The sequence below is a fragment of the Ranitomeya variabilis genome, chromosome 3 (genome assembly GCF_051348905.1).
Source record: "Ranitomeya variabilis isolate aRanVar5 chromosome 3, aRanVar5.hap1, whole genome shotgun sequence".
NCBI classification, from domain to species: domain Eukaryota; kingdom Metazoa; phylum Chordata; class Amphibia; order Anura; family Dendrobatidae; genus Ranitomeya; species Ranitomeya variabilis.
Window position 1 is genome coordinate 5,583,367 of NC_135234.1, and position 22,018 is coordinate 5,605,384.

Genomic DNA, 22,018 nt, shown 5'->3' on the forward strand with positions numbered 1-22,018 from the left:
TTTTTTTTTTTTTTTTTTTTTGCAAATTGCCCTCCCTAACTGGTGGAGAAACCTTTACCAAACAAAAAAGTGGCTTAAATTCCCATAATGTATGTTGTATTTTTATTATTGATGTTCTGGATATTCTCGGCTTTAACTTGCGACTGGTGAACCTTATAGATCTAAGGTTACATGTGTTACAAAAAACACAGTAAATGACGTGCTGTGTAATGGTGTTGATGGGGATATTTACCATCAGTGACTTGCATCTTTGTAGAATACTTACACATTACATTTACTGCAAGCACATTTTAAAAGGACCTTTGGTTGAAAGCTAAGTGGGTGCACCGGTGCTAGTATCAGTACTATGAAAAAGGCTGGGGGATAAAAAAGAAAAAAAAAACGATCTGCCTTTTTGCAATACACCTATGACCTTTCGATAAAATGTGACTGAAAACATCATTCTGGTACAAAACGGATATATTTATCAATAATTTGCTTGATTTTGTTAAACTGCAAACTATATATGGAGTGCTGATTGAAACAATATTTTCTCTGTTCAAGATGTTATTACTTTTAATTAAAGTTTGTTGCCTGGTAACGTCAGAAATTTTATAAGCGAATTATTGATAACCCTGCTAGTGTATCCGGCGTGGCTTTTCCTCCTCCTCCAGGTTCGGCGCTGTGCCCCTTCTGGTTCGGTGCCTCTTCCTCCTGTTGGTTCTGTGTGGCAGTGTCTGGCTCTTTAGTGATGGCGTTCTCGGCTCTCTCTAGTGATGTGGGTAGTGGTTTGGCCTTCTTGTCTGCGACTTCCCGGCAGTGAGCTGTTGGCAGCAGTAAGATTCTGCATTGCAGAGGGGTGATGCCAGGAACGAAGGGTGTGCCAGCTAATTCACTTGTAAATTAGTGTTGGCGCCTCAGCTGCCCCTTGACACTGGCAGCTGCCGGGGCCGCGTGTCCCTGTGGAGTGCGATGTACTGCCTGCATGGGGTGGGGGCCACACATACTGAAGGCCGTGTTATGGGAGGATCCTGTTCAGCACGGGTTAATGGTTTTATATTGGCTTTATCTGCAGTCTATATATAGCCAGGAGATGGGAACAGCCGCTGTTACGGTCTTTTCTGGTACTTGGGTTCTTCCTGAGTGCTGCACTGACCTTGTGGTGTCATTGCCATGTTATGTAGTGGAGGGCAGCCCCTGCAGAAGTTACTGTCCCCTGGGGATGTCTGTGCCATGTAGGTGAGCGGTTGTTGGGGTGCTCCTATTATGTGACCCTCCTCCCCGACTGCTAACAGATCTCCTCCTAATCCTAGTTCTGGGGCTTGGTTCTATCCTTTGTTCACCCCTGTCCCGATCCCTTAGCCGTGGCCAGCAGTTTGTCACAAAATCCCCAGGGATTCCTGACCACTGCCACCAGTATGTCACGGATTGGGGTGACTTTAGACCAACAGACGGCTATCACATGTGCAGGGGGGTTATCTTAGTTATCCCTCCACTGCCACAATGTGATAAAAAAACACACACAAGTTTATTGACCTCTTAGGTTACTGCAGGGGCTTATTTTAGGTATCCCACTGCTCTTCAATATACCATGAACTGCAGGGATTTGTGTATATCCCGCTTACAGTTCCACTTAAACCTTGCAGCTCTCTGGCGCCCCCCTTACTGTCAGGTCGGATTAGGTACTGCACCTAGGGTAATTAGTCGCCAGAAAGGCTGCCTGCTATGTACTGGCTATTGGGCACGCTGCAGCGAGGCGATAAACTACTTCCACTCAGGCAGGAACAATAAATATCAATGCCGCAGTTGCTGCAAAGTCACCCAAAGGCCTGCACACAGTAGTGCCGCCACCAGCTTCGATTAAACGGGTCCGAAGCTAACCCAAAACAGTAGCGTAAATTCCCTTCAAGAGTCAGGGTACGTTTAGAGCATGGAGAATGAACTAGTATGAAATATTATACTCATAAAGTTTATGCAGTGTTTATAAAAAGTTCTATAAAGAGGTTACAATATGAGACAATTGCAAATATGTACAAGGTAATTATAACATAAAGAGGATTAAATGAGAAAAGATAACACTCACATGTTCTTAGTTCATATCAGTTCAGGCAAACACCATGCTGGTGGGCGGAGCTCCCAAAAATCCCAATGCATGAGGTACAGCTCTTCAGATCAGACTCGCATGTTCTTCCAGCAACAGACTCACTGCTGGAGTCCGGCCAAAACAGTTATAGATCAGCTTGGTGACATCACCAGAAAGGGCTGGCTATCCCAGACCCTCCTACCTTTTCAGTTTTACTAACTGTGCATTAAATATATCTGATGCCCGTAACTTCGCTACCGAACATGTCATCATCATACCCCACCCAGCATTCATCTCGTATTATCGCTAGCATTCTAGGGAGTTCAAATATGTCCTATTTGGGATGCATATTTACAGAGAAATCCCTACTTCTTTACCAGATGGAGTTAGAAACTCATCTTTAGAGTGCTGGATAGCTCCACCGAGGGGAAGTAAGAATATATATTGTCGTGTTCTTAACTTAAATGGTTTGCCTAATATCTTACAAAAACCAAACAAAGAACTTTCATGGATTCTAGAAGTTTCTAGTCCAGTTATAGCTGGACAAGAGCTTACACGGCAGGAAATGCCGGTCGTAAATACCTTGGCTCTCATAAAACCCCCACACTCTGAGAAGGAAAGCTAAATCCTGAAGTAATGGGAAGGGGGGTTTTGAGCCCAGTGTCTGCCATGTGTTCTTGGGGACCATGGTCAGAAGTGCAAAAATCCCTCAGCTGGTGCTAACAGGCAGGGAAACTAAACTTATATTTCATACCATATCGTGACAACCCCCCTCTGCCGCTTTTGTCCCATGGCCACCCCTTCTCTGCCACTCTGTACCCTGGATAGTCAATGGTGTCTGTGTTGTGGCCTCATGCTTGGGATAATTTCAGCAGGCACACAATTTTTTGGGTTACTGTATATCTTTATTTTCTCTGAAGTTCTTGTGGAATTCAAACTTTGCCAAGGGATGGTGTGGATGGTTCCCCAGCGCATGTGGCCTGTGCTGTGATGCTTTGGTGTAGCTCAGCCCATATACGTGGTGCTAGAACAGATTACTATCACCAACATCGGAGCTCCCGCAACCCCCAACCTACTGTCTCCTTCCCCATAATCCTGTAGAATGTAAGCCCGCAAGGGCCGGGTCCTCGCCCCTCTGTATCAGTCTGTCATTGTAAGTTTGTCTACTGTAATGTTATCTGTAATTTGTATGTAACCCCTTCTCATGTACAGCACCATGGAATCAATGGTGCTATATAAATTAATAATAATAATAATAATAATTACTATCTGAGGTTGTTGACTGTTCCCACAGTATACTGTCCTGGCTCCTGAGGCTGCGATCATGCTCTCCTTCTGACTTTGGGCTCCTGGGCTGGGCTACTATTCTTGCACAGGAACAGTAGATGTCTCCAGTAAAATGCCCCAAGGCCATTGACTCCTTGCTCAAAGACCTTTCCCAGGCTTTTGAGTGGCCCCGGATGCCCTTTGAGGCTTGCCCCACTAGGAATTGTTATAGCAATCATATTGATGATCATCCAATATTCCCAGAAACTGATTGTGTGTGTGTGTGTGTGTGTGTTTTTTTTTTTTTTTTTTTGTTTTAAACCTTTTGGCTCAAGTAAGATCGATCTTGTGCAAGCCTAGATGGATCCACCAGGGTTTTCTCTTCTTTTTATCTTGATAGTATAATACTTTGCCTGTTTTTCGTTCCGACCATGATGTCCTTCTCCATTGATTGTCTCTTCGTATGATGAGTCCAAATTGCATAAAACACTAGGGGACAAAGTAGCGCAAATAGGGTCTTATCCTACAAATTTGTTCTTATTAGATTGTGCTAACCTGATCTATTACTTTTTATGCTTTTTGAATCATTGTTCAACTGCTGTGGATCCACACGTTGTCAAACGATGAGAATGAGGATGTGGAGAATTTGTGGATACCTCCCGTGCTGCTGATTATTGAAGGTGTCAATTGACAGGAATTTATTAAACAATTTGAAACGCGTTCAATAAAAACCACATGTATAATACATTTCTATGATTTGACGTCTTCAGTAATCTGGAGCTCGTGAGGTATCCACATATTCTCCATGCCTTGAGTCCAAAGTACGCAAGTTGTAGCTTGATGATCCTTGCTTTGAGTGACCTGTATGACTTGATTTGTTACAAAATTTATTTTTGTTCTTCTTGCCATCCATGGTATTGAGAACATCCTTCTCAAACACTAGATTTCAAAGTCGTCCATTCTTTTGTCTTTTATGTCCAGGTTTCACATCCGTATGTTACCACAGAAAAGACAATTTATGTATGAGCCGTGTCTTTGTCGCCAGTGAAATGTTTCTCCAATTTGAAGACCTTGTCCAGTGACTTCATTTGCCCATAGCTATTCTCCTATTGAAGTCTGGTGTTACTGCATCTTGAGTTACCCGTATTTTTCGGACTACAAGACACACTTTTCCCCCCCCAAAAAGGGGGGAAAATAGGGGGTGCATCTTAGTCGTAATGCAGGCTTAACCGCAGTGGTGTGGTGGCGGCGGCAGAGGTGCGGTATTGCGTGCGCAGGGTCCCTTCCACCGGTGAGGTGACGCAGCAGCAATGTGAGCAGCAGAGCTGGGTTGATCACTGGTTTATCGGTGGTGGCGGTGGCCATCTTCCTGAGGCCGCGCGTGCGCAGATGGAGTGCTCTGCTTCAGGAAAATGGCCGCGGGAGGCCGCGCGTGCGCTGATGGAGATCGCGGCGGCCATTTTCCTGAAGCAGATTTAGATCTCGGCTTCAGGAAAATGGCCGCTGCGATCTCCATCTGTGCACCCACGGCCATTTTCCTGAAGCCCCGGGAAGCAGAGCACTCTATCTGTGCACGCGCGGCCTCGGGAAGATGGCCGCCGCCACCGATAAACCGGTGATTAACCCGGCTCTGCTGCTCACATTGCATACCGGGCCGCTGCGTCACTTCACCTGTGGAAGGGACCCTGCTCACGCCATACCGCTGATTGTCCCCGCACCTCTGCCGTTGCCACACCACTGCTGCAACCCCCCCATGGACACCAGGCCGTGGCGTCGCCCACCTAAGCAGGAAGGGACCCTGCTCAGGTGCACGCCACACCGCATTACCCCACCTCTGCCGACACCATGCCTCCTGTGACCCTGCTCTGCCACCGCCAGCCCTCAGGTAAGATACTGTAAGTTCGGACAATAAGACGGACCCCCATCTTATAAAATATCTTTTTTTTCTGCAATTTTCACCCCAAATTTCGGGTGCGCCTTATGGTCCGGTGCGTCTTATAGTCCGAAAAATACGGTATCATCAATCCTAGTAGGTTAAGTCCTTTACAACTTCCAGTTTATCACCGTCCATTTCAAATCTGTCCCAATCATACCTAGCAGTAGTCAATAATATCTTTTTTGTGTTGAGTAGCAGTCCGATGTTCCATCTTGACACTCCATTAGGGTACGTGTCCACCTTCAGGATGGCCGGCGGTTTGGACGGAGCCCCCTTCTGTGATGCGATGATGCCGGATGTGTTTATTGCACACATCCGGCATCATCGCACCCCACACATAGGGCCCTGTGATTTACCTTGCGGCGGCACAGCGTCGCCGCTAGGTACACGGACATGCTGCGATCTTAAGACGCGCCGCATGTCCGTAATCGCAGGGCCGCCGGGTGCGTGTTACCACTCATAGTGGAGACGGGATTTGATAAAATCCCCTCCACTATGCTGTAACATCTGGATGCTGCGTGTTTGACGCTGCGGCTCTGTGCAGCGTCAAACACGCAGCGTTTCCTGAACGTGGACACGTACCCTAATAAGTCTTTCATTCCATCTACGCTTGTTGTATCATCTTTGTATTTTAAGATTGTTGCTTCTTCCAGCAAATTTGATTCTGTCTTTTTTTGGCAAGTCCAGCCTTCCTGAAAATAACTCTTGCATATAAATTGAAGAGAAATGGTGACAAGATGCTGCCTTGCCTGACTCCTCGCTCTACTTTAAACCATGTTGTGTTCTGTTCACACTCTTGCTACTTGTTTGATGTTAAGGTTCCTAATGAGGCTGCTCAGATATTTCTGCACACACATATTCTTCATGGTAAATATCATATAGAGAAATGGCTACAAATATGGCACTTCCCACAACTCGAAAAAATCCTACAAAAATACGGAAGCCAATGCCCGATATCCAAATAAAGTTCAACAAATTCTTTATTAAATAATAAAATTTAAAATACACACAAAGACGGAGATACAAATGCAAAGAACTAACACCACCATATACTAGATAATATAGAATAATAGCAAGGTATGTATACAAGTCCACATACTGACAATCAGTTTAATTAACAACAAGGTCTAGATAGAGGCGCAGAACCTCACAATCCTAATCCTTATGACCAGAGTAAGACCATAATACATATATGTCCTGGATATATTAATCAAAGTGCAGTGCTTAATACAGATATAGTCACATAGGGGTAATATACAAAGTGCTTAGTGCCATATAAATAAATAATTGCAATAGTGCAAATAAATTATGTCCCAGACTATTTATAATCATGTCGCTACTGCCATAGCCATGTGGGTATGTGTATTTGGATATCTGGCATTGGCTTCCGTATTTTTGTAGGATATTCTTCATGGTAGTCCAAAGTTTCCAGTAATCAACACAGTTGAAGGCTTTGCTGTAGTCGATGAAGTGAAAATAGATCTTGTATTCTAGGGCCTTTTTCATTATTCATCTAATGTTGCTAATCACCTCTTGTTCCTCTGCCTTTTCTTAATCTTGCTTGTTTTTCTGACTTTTTTCCTTAGTAAGGCTGTAGTCTTTATGCTCTTCAGTAGCAGTTTGCTGGCATGAGGTATGAGTGCAATAGTCCGTTAGTTTCTAGTAGCATCTCCCTTCAAAATAGGCTCAAACATCCATCTTGTCCAGTCCTTGGACCATTTACCAGTTGTCCATATTTGTTGACACAGGCATGTGATGACATCAACTACAGCTTCTGAAGACTATATTAGCTCTATTGGAATATTATCGCATCCAAGATCTTTGACAGAAGCTTTATCTCTGCAGCAACTTCGTTTTTCAGGTTGCTTAGCTTCCAGTTTTGTTTTTTTTTCTCCCGTATTGAGTTGTTGTTGTAGAGGTGTTCCATGTAGTCTCTAAATCTTTCCTTGATCTGTTCTGGCTCAGTTTGTTCCTGTTGGCGTCTTTCACCTTACCCACTCCTGGCTCCTTCTGGGTTACCCACTCCTTTGTCGTATCTCTTCAATCTTTAGTCGCGCCTCCTGGTCTTGCCCCTAAGAAGTTTGCTTTTTATCTCTGTACATATCTTTTGATTAAGTTCTTTATCCCAAATGGCTCTCCATTAGTATACATTTTAGCATCTTGTGGTGTGTGGGTGTCTTTTTTTTTTTTTTTTCCCTTCCTCTCTTGAATTTGATTGTAAAATAGTTGAATGTCCTCCCTTTTTCTTTGGCTTCTGTATTGTGAGTAGACTTATTACTGGCATGGATTTGTGCTCCTTGTAGTCTTATTGAGTTGACTATCACTGACTGCATAGTACTTCAGGACAATTCTGGCTAATAAGAATAAAAGACACTGTTTTGTCTTCATTTATTGTTGCCAGAATAGTAGACCTAAGGAGAGCTTGACTGGAAATGTCTGACTTGAGTCCATCTTAATTTGCTAATTCCGAGTAAATCAAGCCTTGTTCTGTCCATTTCGGCTTTGACTATGTTGTATCTGCCTTGGTTCCTGGTTTGTATGTTTCGGGTTCTTAATTTTATGATGACTGCTGCTTTTGATCTTCCCTTTTAGGCCTGTTTCACACGTCGGTGGCTCCGGTACGTGTGGTGACAGTTTTCTCACGTACAGGAGACACTGATTCACGTAGACACATTAAAATAAATGTCTCTGCACATGTCAGCGTGTTTTCACGGACCGTGTGTCCGTTTGAAAAACACGGAGACATACATGTCAGTGTTCGTGGGAGCGCACGGATCACACGGACCCATTAAAGTCAATGGGTCCGTGTAAACACGTACCGCACACGGATGCTGTCCGTGTGCCGACTGAGTACCACACGGACCGTGCAGGAGACAGCGCTAGAGTTAAGCGCTGTCCCCCCAGCGTGTGGTGCTGAAGCTGCCATTCATTCCTTCTCTCCAGCAGCGTTCGCTGGAGAGAAGGAATGAAAAATCAGTGTTTTTTTTTATTATGTTTGTGTTTAAAATAAAGATCCTTGTCACCTGCCGCCTGCCCGCTGGCATTAAAATAGGGGTGGAGCCGCATATTCATCACTGTAATGAGCGGCACCACGTGACCGCTCACACAGGACAAGCTACGGCACTGAGAGGAAGCATCGAGGGAGCTGGGTGAGTATTTTAATGCCAGCGGGCAGGCGGCAGGTGACAAGGATCTTTATTTTAAACGCAAAAATAATAAAAAAACATTGATTTTTCATTCCTTCTCTCCAGCGAACGCTGCTGGAGAGAAGGAATGAATGGCGGCTTCAGCACCACACGCTGGGGGGGACAGCGCTTACTGTAGCGCTGTCTCCTGTACGGTCCGTGTGGTCCTCAGTCGGCACACGGCTGCCGCACGTGTGCCACACTGATGTGCCACGTGAGCACACGGACACGGATAACTCCGGTACTGATTTTTCCGGTACCGGAATTATGTGGACGTGTGAGGCTAAGTGCACACTTTGCGGATTTTGCTGCGGATCCACAGCGGATTTGACCGCTGCGAATCCGCAGCAGTTTCCCATGAGTTTACAGTACAATGTAAAACTATGGGAAACAAAAAACGCTGTGCACATGCTGCGGAAAAAAACGCGCGGAAACGCAGCGGATTACATTCCGCAGCATGTCACTTCTTTTCTGCGGATTTTCACCTGCTCCAATAGGAAAATGCAGATGAAAAACCTCGACGGGTTTTCACTGCGGATTTTTGAATTCCGCAGCGGAAAAATCCACAGTGGAATCCGCAAAGTGTGCACATAGCCTGAGGCTGGCCTTAGACCAAGCGACACAGGCACCAAGACAACCTTGCTGCTTTGATCCTGGTGCTTCAATAGTATTGATTACACCCAGGTCAACCATCAGCTCATGGCTTGTTGAGTGCCTTCCAATATGGGGGCACATTTTCCAGCACTATATTGAATTCCTTTTTAGTTGTACACTGCCCGATTTATTGCTCCTGGGAACTAATGTTCCCCAATAATCGTCCTATGTATACAGGCGCTAATGAACGCAGTGAGATTAAGAATTTGTTTTATTTGACCGTCTTTGACCTATGTAATGAACCTGTGCTGTTGAACACAACGGCAGTCTTTTACTGACCTGCCTGTGTGTGTGGTGTCAATGAGCCCGAACAGTTGGAGATACCCTCTAAATATTGGGTGTCATGATGTCTTACCATGCATAGCAGCAGTGAATAGATTTTTGTGACGTTAGTGCAATGATTGTATTAAAGAACAGAACGTCCAGAACTGTTAGTGCCACCCCACTTTGTTAGGTACATGTCGTTGCTCTGATAACCACTAGGAGGGTGCAGCCCGATGAACCTCGTCTGCCCTGAAGTTGGCACAGTCTTCTGTCTGTGCACTCGTGCCAGTGACTTTTTACAAGGTCATTGTTGGAGTTGGATTTTCCAATCCAGTGTCTGACTAATTTTATTAACCTTGAAAGGCAGCAGTAGAGGATTACCACGTAGGGGTGCAGGGATAGAGCACACTCGCCTGTCAGGCCTCTGCACCTCCAATAACAGGCGCATGCCCTGATGGCAGACTCTGGCCCCCACAAATCAGTCCTCAGTCCCTCGCCTGTTATTGGGGTTCAGTGGTAGGCATCGGGGTATACGTCTGTTATAGGGGTGTACAGGGTGGCTCATTAGTCCTTCTTCTGCTCCAACCACTATGTCTTCTAAGATTGGTGACTGGACCTTACCACAAATGCCACCATCATTAGTCCCTACCCTTCCACCATACCTCCCAACTTTTGTAGATGGGAAAGAGGGACAAAGTTTGCAGCGTGCAAAGCGCGCCGTGGCAAATTTTAGGCCACGCCTCTGACCACACCCATTCATAATTAGTCAGACCCATATCCACGTCCCAACCACACCCATTTAGCACTGCTGATCACACTGTTTCATATACAATAATTATAAACAAAAAATATGGCCACACAGTGCTCCATACTGTATAATGACCACACATGATGCCCCATACTGTATAATGGCCACACATGACGCTCCATACTGTATAATGGCCGCACATGATGCTCCATACTGTATAATGACCGCACATGATGCTCCATACTGTATAATGGCCACACATGACGCTCCATACTGTATAATGACCGCACATGATGCTCCATACTGTATAATGACCGCACATGATGCTCCATACTGTATAATGACCGCACATGATGCTCCATACTGTATAATGACCGCACATGATGCTCCATACTGTATAATGACCACACATGATGCTCCATACTGTATAATGGCCACACAGTTCTCCATACTGTATAATGATCCCACATGATGCTTATTACTGTATAATGACCCCCCCTCCTGTATGCATGGCTCATATTCCCCCCCCCCTCCTGTATGTATGGCTCATATTCCCCCCCCCCCCCTCCTGTATACATGGCTCATATCCCCCCCCCTCCTGTATACATGGCTCATATCTCCCCCCCTCCTGTATTCATGGCTCATATTTCCCCCTCCTGTATTCATGGCTCATCCCCCCCACGCTCCCATCTTGAATGGCGTGGCTTACCGTCCTCCTTCATCCCCCCCCTACCCTGTCCCCCGTCCCTCATACTTACCTGTTCCTCACCGCGCGGCCATCCCTCTCGCTCTGTCCTGACTCCCGGCTCAGCACCTTCTTCCTGGGTGAGCGGTCAGGTGATACCTCATTAAGGTCATGAATATGCGCATATTCATGACCTTAATGAGCGGTACCACGTGACCGCTCATTCAGGAGCGCTGCAGAAACCGAGACCATCGCTGGAGCAGGGTGAGTATCGTCTTCAAGGAGGGTGGGTGGGGGGCGGGGTCGGTTGGGAGGTGACCCAGCTTTTATAAAAGAAAAAAAAACAGCCACAAACCTTGCTCAGGTGCCGCCCCCTGCATTGTCCCCGCCCTAGGCACGTAGTGCGGGACAACTAATGTCCCGCCCGGGATCGCGGGGCTGACTGTCAAAACCAGGACAGTCCCGTGGGATCCGGGACGGTTGGGAGGTATGCAACCACTCCCCTCCTGATCATCCGTTGCAGTCCTCATAGGGGGTTATGATGGGATGGGGGGCTGCACAGGCTGTGTATAGTTGTCCTTGAGGCTGTTAGTCGGGAGTTAACCATGTGAGTACTATCATGCAATGTGAGTGACATGGTTAACCATGTGCGTGCTGGCATGGTCCTAAAGGCTGATTCATAAGAAACAGGGCATATCTATGGCACATTATTCTGCGGGGGGGGGGGATGGGTTGCATTTGAGCATCATTAACCCTGAGCTGACTGGTTATACGTTGTAAGCTGTTACAGGCAGAAGATCAAGCTGACAGCTTCTTACTCTGTCTCCCCATAGGCCGGACATGATAAGTATGAGCCTGCTGCCACTTCTGAACATGGCGGCAAGAAGAAGGGAAAAAGCAAGGACCGGGATATGGATGAGCTCAAGAAGGAAGTCACTATGGTAAGTGAGAACTCTGACTATCTGCCTCCTTACATGGGGCTGTAGATGATGTCCCTCACCATCTCTTCTCTTTACAGGAGGACCATAAGATGAGCTTGGATGAGCTTCACCGCAAGTATGGCACTGATCTGACCCGGGTAAGATGGCAGCTGGCTGGGTGATGCTTGAAGTGTCACCTCTGTGCGGTTGTATCACAGAGGTTCTTCTGTTACAGGGGCTTACAACAGCCCGAGCAGCCGAAATCCTGGCACGTGATGGTCCAAACGCCTTGACGCCGCCCCCCACCACTCCAGAGTGGGTAAAGTTCTGCCGACAGCTGTTTGGAGGCTTCTCTATGCTGCTATGGATTGGTGCCCTTCTCTGCTTCATGGCGTATGGTATTCGATCTGTGACTGAGGACGAACCACAGAATGATGATGTGAGCAGCACTGCCTTCATAAGGGTTATCGTGTGTGTCTTCCTCTGTGTATAACATTGTCCTCTACCCTACACAGCTCTACCTCGGTGTTGTTCTGTCCGCTGTTGTGATAATCACCGGCTGCTTTTCTTACTACCAAGAGGCAAAAAGCTCGAAGATCATGGAATCCTTCAAGAACATGGTGCCCCAGGTGCGGCCTGTGTACATCCGGCTGCTGAACCTATATCTAGTAATGTGCTGGTATCCTGACTTGACATCTCTTATCTCAGCAAGCCCTAGTTATCCGCAACGGTGAGAAGCTGAGCATTAACGCGGAAGATGTCGTCCAAGGAGACTTGGTAGAAGTGAAGGGTGGTGACAGAATCCCGGCCGATCTCCGTATCATATCTGCCCATGGTTGTAAGGTCAGCGGAAGCTACACATCACAAATGGTTTGCCTCACTGTTGTGAGCTGCTTCACGATTTTTCCAATAACTGATAGGTGGATAACTCCTCCCTGACTGGAGAATCTGAGCCGCAGACCAGGTCTCCTGACTTCACTAATGAGAACCCCTTGGAGACCCGAAACATCGCCTTCTTTTCCACCAACTGTGTGGAGGGTGAGTATCTGCCGGTAGCTGTTAGATGCAGTTTGGGATTTGCCAGATCACATGTGACTTTTCCAATCCTCCCTCTACAGGAACCGCTCGTGGTATCGTCATCAACACCGGAGACCGCACAGTCATGGGACGTATCGCCACCCTGGCATCGGGTCTGGAGGGCGGCCGTACGCCAATCGCTGTTGAGATTGAGCACTTCATCCACATAATCACCGGTGTGGCTGTTTTCCTGGGTGTCTCCTTCTTCGTCCTGTCACTCATCTTGCAGTACACTTGGCTGGAGGCCGTCATCTTCCTCATTGGTATCATTGTCGCCAACGTGCCTGAGGGTCTCCTCGCTACAGTCACTGTGAGTAGTGAAATGGAGGTGGACGCTGGTTGGACCGCTCAGCAGTTCCACTAAAGTCCTTTTTGCCTTCTGTAGGTGTGCCTTACACTCACCGCTAAGAGAATGGCTCGGAAGAACTGTCTGGTAAAAAATCTGGAAGCCGTGGAAACCCTTGGATCTACCTCCACCATCTGCTCCGACAAGACCGGGACCCTCACACAGAATCGTATGACTGTGGCACACATGTGGTTTGATAACCAGATTCATGAAGCAGATACCACAGAAAATCAGAGCGGTACGATGACTGGGTTCAGGGATGTTGTAATGGATGGAGGAGTGCTCGAAGTTTTGGGGGTTCTTTGTAAGATGGTGCTGACCTAGGAGTCACAACTGTTACAAATGATACGTGTGTGGAGGTTGTCTTGGGAATGCTGTTGGAGGTGGAGTGCTCAGGGTCTCTGCTGTAATATGTGGTGGGGTACATCAGCTCCTGGGAACATTGTAAGATGGTTCTGTTCTGGGGTCACAGCTGTAACAGATGGTGCTGTTTTGGGGGAGAAAGAGAGGGGGGTATCTCTGATTCTGGCTCTTGGATTCTCTTATCACTTTTAATAGTGAGAGTTTTGTGGACTCTAAGGTGCTGCTCGTTTTCCCATCCCACTCCAACTCTTATCCCTCCCCCCCCAACCACCCTGCAGGTGCCTCCTTTGATAAGACCTCGCCCACATGGACCGCCCTGTCCCGTGTTGCTGGCCTGTGTAACCGTGCTGTGTTCCAGGCCGGGCAGGAGAACACTCCTATCCTGAAGGTGAGTCTGTTTCCCGGTCCATTATTCTGAGGTTCTCTGGATCTGCGCCCTCCTCACTGTCCTCCTCTCCTGCAGCGGGATGTCGCCGGAGATGCCTCTGAATCTGCTCTGCTGAAGTGTATTGAGCTCTGTTGTGGATCTGTGAGGGACATGAGGGAGAAGAACCAGAAAGTGGCCGAGATCCCCTTCAACTCCACCAACAAATACCAGGTGAGATGTTCATCGGCCATGTATACTGGGTCTATCACGTCATCTGTACAGAATCGCCCAGGCTCCCTGCTGGCTGGTGTGAACGGCTAACTCTGCCGTAGGCCCAAGGCTCAGATCAGATGATTGCTGCTTTGCGGGTTGGCTGGGAGGAGGGCAGGAGGCGGCTGTCAAATCTGCTTAAAATAAACGTGCAAGCCAAGGTGCAACATGCTGTGGGGCTGAGCTCCTCTGCAGCCGTTCTGTACTTGGTAACAGTCGTCCACCTGATCCTCTGAAGTACCAGACTAGAGTGTTCAAAAACAAATTTTTTTGAAAGGTAATCCATTGGAGTCAAGGATATGAGTGCACACATGAATTCTTCCTATCCATAAAACGTGGCAAATTGATTTAAAAAAAAATGCATTAAATATGCTATTTAAAAGAAGGAAAAAAAAAACTTTGGATAGATGAACGCAGAACTTAAACACATGCTAAAAAGAAAAAAGTATATCAAATGGAAGGATGGGGGAATATCTAAAGAAGAATATGTGGTCTGCAGGGCAAGCGTTAGAAGTGGAAAACGAGTAACGAAGTGAGACTTGCAAGGGAGACGAAAAGCAATAAAAATGATTCTGGGGGAGGGATGTCACAAGCAAAAGTCAAAGATGCTGTAGGATTTTTACAGGATGAAAAGGTTGAAGTGATCAAAAATAATGTTGAGAAGCCGAACTTTAAAATAACCATTTTGCATCTGTGTTCTATAAGAAAGCAATTGTAACCTCAACTGATCTTCAGGGTGCCATCGAAGGAATAAAAAAAATCCACACTATCCATAAACAGAGATGGTGAGAGAACACTTAGCTAATTTACATGAAATTGCATCTCCTGGTCCAGATGAATTACATCCTAGGGTGCTGAAAGAGTTAGCAGAGGAAATTGCAGAACCACTAGCCAGAATCTTTGAAAAATCGTGAAGACCAAAAGAAGTCTCAGAAGATTGAAGGGTAAATGTTGTCCCTGTCTTCAGAAAAGGAAAGAAGACGGAGCCAGGAAATTACAGGCCAATGCGCCTTTCTTCTATACCAGGAAAGATCTTTGAACCAATTATTAAACAGCATGTGTTAGTAGTTTGATAAGAATACAGTAATTAAAATTACCAAGTATGTGATGGACAAGGCTACGGTTAGGTGGATTCATAACTGACTCGGTGATCGTACTCCAAAGACTGGTGATAAATGGTTGCACATCCAGTTGGAAGAGTGTTTCAAGTGGGGTACCACAAGGCTCTGTCCTGGCCCCAGTGTTCAACATTGCTATAAATGATAAAGAAACTGAAGGTAAACTAATCAAATTTCCAGGCAATGCAAAGCTAGGGGGGATAGCTAACGCTAGAGAAGATGGAGAAAGGATTCAGAAGGATCTAGATATGCTTGAATAATGGGCAGTAACTAATAGAATGTTCTTTAACAGGGAGAAATGCAAGATTCTAGATCTGGGCAAAACCAGCGAAAATTGCATTATAAAATGGGAGGAATAGAACTAAGCAATAGCTAGTGTGAAAATGACTTGGATACCACATTCTAAGGGTATGTTTCCACGTTAAGGCTACGCGGCGGTATCGCTCGGCGCTAAGCCCCGCCCCCTTTCTGGGACGCGATGGTGCCGGATGTGTACAGTACACATCCGGGATCATCGCACCTCTCGCCATAGGGCCCTGTGATATGCCTTGCGGGGACGCTGCGTCCCCGCAAGGTGTACGGACATGCTGCGTTCTGAAAAGACGCGCAGCATGTCCGGAGTCGCAGGGCCGCCGCGTGCGGGTTTCCACGCATAGTGGAGACGGGATTTCATAAAATCCCCTCCACTATGCTGGAACATCTGGACGCTGCTTGTTTGACGCTGCAGCGTCAAACAAGCAGCGTTTACTTACCGTGGAAACATACGCTAAAGGGAACCTGTCTGCAGGGTTGTGCATAGTAATGTACACACAATGTCAGGTCGGCGCTGTTATACTGATTACAATTATATCTCAGTTGATGAAATCTGTCTTGCGATTGATTCTGAATCTTTATTTTCAGTTTTGTTTTAAAGGGAACCTGTTGCCCCCAAAATCGAAGTTGAGCTAAGCCCACCATCATCAGGGGCTTATCTCCAGCATTCTGTAATGCATTCTGTAATGCTGTAGATAAGCCCCTGATGTATCCTGAAAGATGAGAAAAAGGTTAGATTATACTCACCCAGGGGTGGTCCCGGTCCGGTTCTGGTCTGGTGGGCGTCGCGGTCCGGTGCCTCCCATCTTCTTACGATGACGTCCTCTTCTTGTCTTCACGCTGTTGCTCCGGCGCAGGCTTACTTTGCTTGTCCTGTTGAGGGCAGAGCAAAGTACTGCAGCGCGCAGGCGTCGCCAAAGGTTAGAGAGGCCCAGTGCCTGCGCACTGCAGTACTTTGCTCTGTCCTCAACCGGACAGATCAGTACGCCTACGCCGGAGCCGCAGCGTGAAGACAAGAAGAGGACGTCATCGTAAGAAGATGGGAGGACCCGGACCACGACACCCATCGGACCAGAACCACCCCTGGGTGAGTATAATCTAACCTTTTTCTCATCTTTCAGGATACATCAGGGGGTTATCTACAGCATTACAGAATGCATTACAGAATGCTGGAGATAAGCCCCTGATGCCGGTGGTCGCAGCTCACCTTTGATTATGGGGGTGACAGGTTCCCTTTAATGAGATTCTCGTGCCCTAAGGTGGGGTTGGTGTATGTGGTGCTTTGATTATATATTCATAATGCAGACTGTTGATAGGTCACTGATCCCTCACTGACCTGCCCCCTAGTTTGCATAATGAATATACTAATGTGTGTATTTGAACAAAAAAAAGTCACTTCATCAAAATGTCGGCGCCTGAGCACTATCACTTGTCAGTTAGTGCCTATTATATTGCTGTGCTGAAAAGAAAAATCGCCATCAAAATGGCGCTGTTGCCTGCGCATTAGCAGCTCTTGCGTACCGATAGAAGCTGCTGCACATGCGCCGCCTCCGGAGCCATTTTGTTGTAGTGTAAAGATTTGTTTTTGCTGCAGCAACAAGGGGCCGGCACAGGTGCAATAGCAACTATCGGTACGTGATGGATGCCAATGCACAGGGCCAGCTGAGAATGCCATTTTGATGGTGGTTTTTTTTTTTGTTTTTTTCTTTTCAGCACAGCAATATAATAGCACTAACTGACAAGTGATCGTGCTCAGGCGCCACCACTTTGATGAAGTGACATGTTGTTTTTTTCTTTTTTTTTTCCAAATGCACACATTCGTATATTCATTATGCGAGCTAGGGGGCGAGTGATTGAGGGCTCAGCGACCTGTCTGCTTTATGAATATATAATCAGGGCACGAGCAGATCATTAACACAAAACTGAAAATAAACAACAGGATTTCATCACCAGGTATCATTGTAATCCGTGTGCATTTCTGCGCAGCCACACACTCCGGCCGGGTATTGATGCGAGAGACTGACGCGAGTTTCTCGCATCACACTTGCAAGTATGACCACAGCCTTAAAGGGATAATCGTTCAAAGTTTGAAAATTGCTAGGTTTTTTTTTTTTTACATTTTTGTCAAATTTGTGATGCGTTTTATAAATAAACACAACATCTTGACCTAAATTTCCCATCATCCTAAATAATAGTGTTCCATGAAAAAAACAATCTTAATCACTGGGATATGTTGAAGAATTCCAGAGTCCTTACCACATAAAGTGAAGTCAAGCAAACGCCTGGTCATTAAGGGGTGAATAGCTGTCTACAAATATCTGAAGGGCTGTCAGTGTAGAAGGATCATCATTATTCTCATTTACCGCATGGAAACATGAGAAGCAATGGAAGGAAACTGAAGGGGAGAAGATACAGATCAGATATTAGAGAACTTTTTTACAGTGAGGGTGATCAATGAATGAGCATGGCCACGAGAGGTGGTGAGTTCTCCTTCCATGGAAGTCTTCACTCCGAGGCTGGACAGACATCTGTCTGAGATGGTTTAGTAAATCCTGCATTGGGCAGGGGGTTGGACCAGATGACCCAGGAGGTCCCTTCCAACTCTGGCAAAGCATTGCACAATTCCATCTGTAGGTTGTGCATGGCCAAGCTTTTTGTACAACACCTTAGCTTTTCGTATGGCATTGTAGGACTTGAGGCCATAATCGGAGAGATTAATTCCCCTCCCGTGTTCTTGTGACCCAGGACACACTCTGGTGTGGGGAGCTGAGTAGTGGAACTTCATACAGCAGTGGGGTGCTGCCATAACAATGTATGGTAGTCAACAAAAGGACATCCCTCTTGTACTTGACCGCCAACATTGTGCTCTGGTCTCACCCTTACTGAACAACTGCCTAACTGGTGTTTTGGGAAGGTCTCCGATTTGTACAGACAGTACCGCATTCTGCCGTAGCTCGTACAGAGAGACTTGAAGAAAGGGATGCTGGTGTATAAAAGAGAGATATAGATAGAGTAGAGGTTATAACCTTGATCCAGCAGTGGGTGCACCAAGTCCTGCACAATTTTCCCACTCGCTCCCAGGACAGGGGGTCTTTCAAGGGGTTGAATTTGGGTGTCTTTCCTTCATAAACTCTAAAACATGTGGGTGTACCCTGAGGTACACTCGCTCACACAGTTGAGTTTAATTCCCTACCCAGCCTTCTTAATTGGCAGGTATTGCCGGAATTTGAGGCTCACATTTGAACTGTATTAGGGACTCTTCTACGCATATGTCCCTTTTAAGGAACATATACCTCAGCAAACTTGTTGCTGTAGTGATCAATGAATCAATTCGGTCAAAGTTGGGGCCATCAGTCTGGGAGGCAATTAAAAAGATTATGGGTTTGGAGCACTTGACAAATTTTTCCCCCGATATGGCAAAACGAGACTCTACCGGAATTTGTTAAAATGGGAGATTGTAAAAATTGGACTGGGAATACAGTACATGGTTCAGATGCAGGACGCGCAGGGACTGGTGCCCTGTGGAAAGTTGCAGGAGGATTATGGGCTACCGGAGGTCTGCAGATTTCAATATGGGCAGTTTCGGCATGCCTATGTCATGCAGAGTAGGACGATGAATATGGAGATTCACAAGGATATATTGATTATGTGTGCGCAGAGGGGGGAACAAAAGGGGTAGTGTCGAACATTTATAAGGATCCAATGCATACTTTTTTAAATAAATATCCTATTAGAGCACAGGGGAAATGGGAGGAGGAGTTGGGTAGGCTAGAGGAAGATAAATGGAAGTGATCATGGAATATATACCCCAATTATCGCTGAGTGAGCCGGGCAGAATCTCGCAGATATATGTGCTCCATAGAGTATATAGGACTGCTGAACGGCTCTATAGAGCAGGCCTGAGACAGACTTCTGAGTGTCCTCGGTGCCGGGGCTGGAATTCTCCATACATTATGGCAGTGTCCGAGTCTGAACCATATTGGACAGCGGTGCTTAATGCCATAGGAGGAGCGTATGGTTGTAGGATTGAGAGGGATCCTGTGCTGTGTATACTGGGATATGTAGAGGAGGTCCGGGTACATAATAAATATAAGGTGGCAATAGCTAGATTATTATATATTGTGCGGAAACTGATTGCCAGATACTGGATAAATGTAGATCCGCCAACATTGAGGGAATTTCTCAGTCTGACTCTATTGTGAATATGGAAAAAAACATTTATGTTAAGAGAAAAGGCATAAGAACATTTGAGACATTGTGGACACCTTGGGTGGAGAGAAGATGACCCTGAACTTAGGTTATACCATGCATTATTCGCTGCTCTTGTATGTAATAGGGGGAGAAGGGAGGAAGGGAATTTCTGAAACTAATGACCATTGTTAATGATGTTCTCATTGCTATTTTTGTTTTATTGTATTGTACCTTTGAATTTGGTTAAATAAAAAATGTATCGGATTTAAAAAAAAAAAAAAAAAAAAAAAAAAAAGGTTGGGGTCATCTCGGGGAAGACATTGTGCATTATCACTGTAATGCAAAAACTTGTGGATGGCCTCAATGCGTGGCCGGGTCCTAGCCATGGGCAACACTGAAGTGTTGTATAAAACATCAACACTCCAATATTAACACATTTCTGGCTTCTTCAATCCCCATGTGAAGAACAAGGACCCAGAACTTCATTTCTAAAGGGGAAGAAAAGACCCAAAACACCCTAAAGGATTACCAGAAAATATCAGAACAAAGATCTTTATTTTGAATATATAATTCATATACAGGAGTAACAACACATAGTAAAATATTATAAAAACTACATCATATTAAAACCAACCACAGGACCAAAAAAATAGTTGCATAAAATATGCAGGCCACGATATCCTAGTATATATTATCTGCAGTCCCTCACCCACACTGCTCTAAAATCTAAAGACTCAATTGCAAAGAGATAAAGTGCAAACAAATTTTTTTGTGCTATACCGTGCCAAAAAAATCGCAGAAAAATCACAAAAGAGTTCTTTAAAAGTGCAAAATAGTGCTTCTATAGCCACCATGTGGTGTGCTAAATTGCACACAACAATTACTTGAAAGTGCAATAGTGCCCAAAAGGGTATATGTTTATATATATATATATATATATCGTGCCAAAAGACAGCAGAAAAGTGCACAGTGTCACAACTAAACCACACATATATGTGCAGGCTGGAGGGGACTAACAATAGTTACCAATGTATTACCTCAAATATGGCCGGGTCCTGTGATGGCGCACCCCAACGCGCGTTTCGGACACTTTTCCTTCGTCAGGGGGTCCATTTTTTTGCACTTTATCTCTTTGCAATTGAGTCTTTAGATTTTAGAGCAGTGTGGGTGAGGGACTGCAGATAATATATACTAGGATATCGTGGCCTGCATATTTTATGCAACTATTTTTTTGGTCCTGTGGTTGGTTTTAATATGATGTAGTTTTTATAATATTTTACTATGTGTTGTTACTCCTGTATATGAATTATATATTCAAAATAAAGATCTTTGTTCTGATATTTTCTGGTAATCCTTTAGGGTGTTTTGGGTCTTTTCTTCCACTAGGTGGCGGTGGTCACCAATCTACACAGTAAACCAAAAAAATTTTTTCATCTCTGTATTGAGAATTATATATATGAGATATATTCTCTATATTTGTGGTTTTTGCTGTGTTTTAACCTTGTAATTTCTAAAGGGGTCCAATTGGCAAATGATGAAGTGGCATTTTGGGATAGAAATTATTGCGGGTGCTAGTTTCACTTGGACACCATGAGATCTACAAAATTGTCCAAGAAAACCTTTTTCTGTGGGCTGGTAGTGTCAAATTGGATTCCTTGTTACACCTCCAAATCAGGAATCGGTGGCATATAATTTTTAGGTGGTTGAGGTGTATAGGAGCTCACTAAAGGCGGGCGTTGGGGCTCGTTTTCTGTTCTGAAGTGTTTGCATGGCAGTTCCGTATCACTTGAAGAGGAGGAAAAATAAAGGAAGGTGGGATCCCCTCCCCTCCCTGGCAATCTGTGACCGAGGCAATGAAGGCATCTGCCTCCTCGGCTGAATCATGTAATTGGGATGAGTGGGACACTGCAAGAACTTTCCACTAAAATTCTGAATTTACAATTACTAGACGGACATCAGAAAAAATTGGAGTGGCCACAACTATCTGACGCAGTTTGTGATTATATTTTAGTTAAAGAAAACACAGTACTATAAGCAATTTACTAAAGTATATTATAACTGGATTACTGTCCCTAATCTTGTGCTATCAAGAAATTAAAAAAAAAAAAAATTTTCTTCATGCTTGAAACTAATTCTGACTTTTTTACTCAATAAAAAATACTATACTAAACGCTGATTACTACGCTATATTCTCACCGTCCGTAATCTAGTCCTATCACGTCATCTAAATTATTTATATATATATATATATAAT

At 45.3% G+C, this 22,018-nt stretch overlaps 1 protein-coding gene across 1 annotated transcript in view; it reads left to right on the forward strand.

Moving 5' to 3' along the window:
• LOC143814901 (sodium/potassium-transporting ATPase subunit alpha-1-like) overlaps positions 1-22,018 on the forward strand; it is a 40,608-nt gene that overhangs the window by 3,417 nt on the left and 15,173 nt on the right. The window contains exons 2-11 of the mRNA XM_077293574.1: positions 11,634-11,741; positions 11,819-11,878; positions 11,956-12,159; positions 12,236-12,349; positions 12,429-12,563; positions 12,641-12,758; positions 12,839-13,107; positions 13,183-13,381; positions 13,785-13,894; positions 13,970-14,104. Of these exons, the coding sequence (XP_077149689.1) occupies positions 11,634-11,741; positions 11,819-11,878; positions 11,956-12,159; positions 12,236-12,349; positions 12,429-12,563; positions 12,641-12,758; positions 12,839-13,107; positions 13,183-13,381; positions 13,785-13,894; positions 13,970-14,104 (1,452 nt within the window). The remainder of the gene's footprint in view (positions 1-11,633; positions 11,742-11,818; positions 11,879-11,955; positions 12,160-12,235; positions 12,350-12,428; positions 12,564-12,640; positions 12,759-12,838; positions 13,108-13,182; positions 13,382-13,784; positions 13,895-13,969; positions 14,105-22,018) is intronic.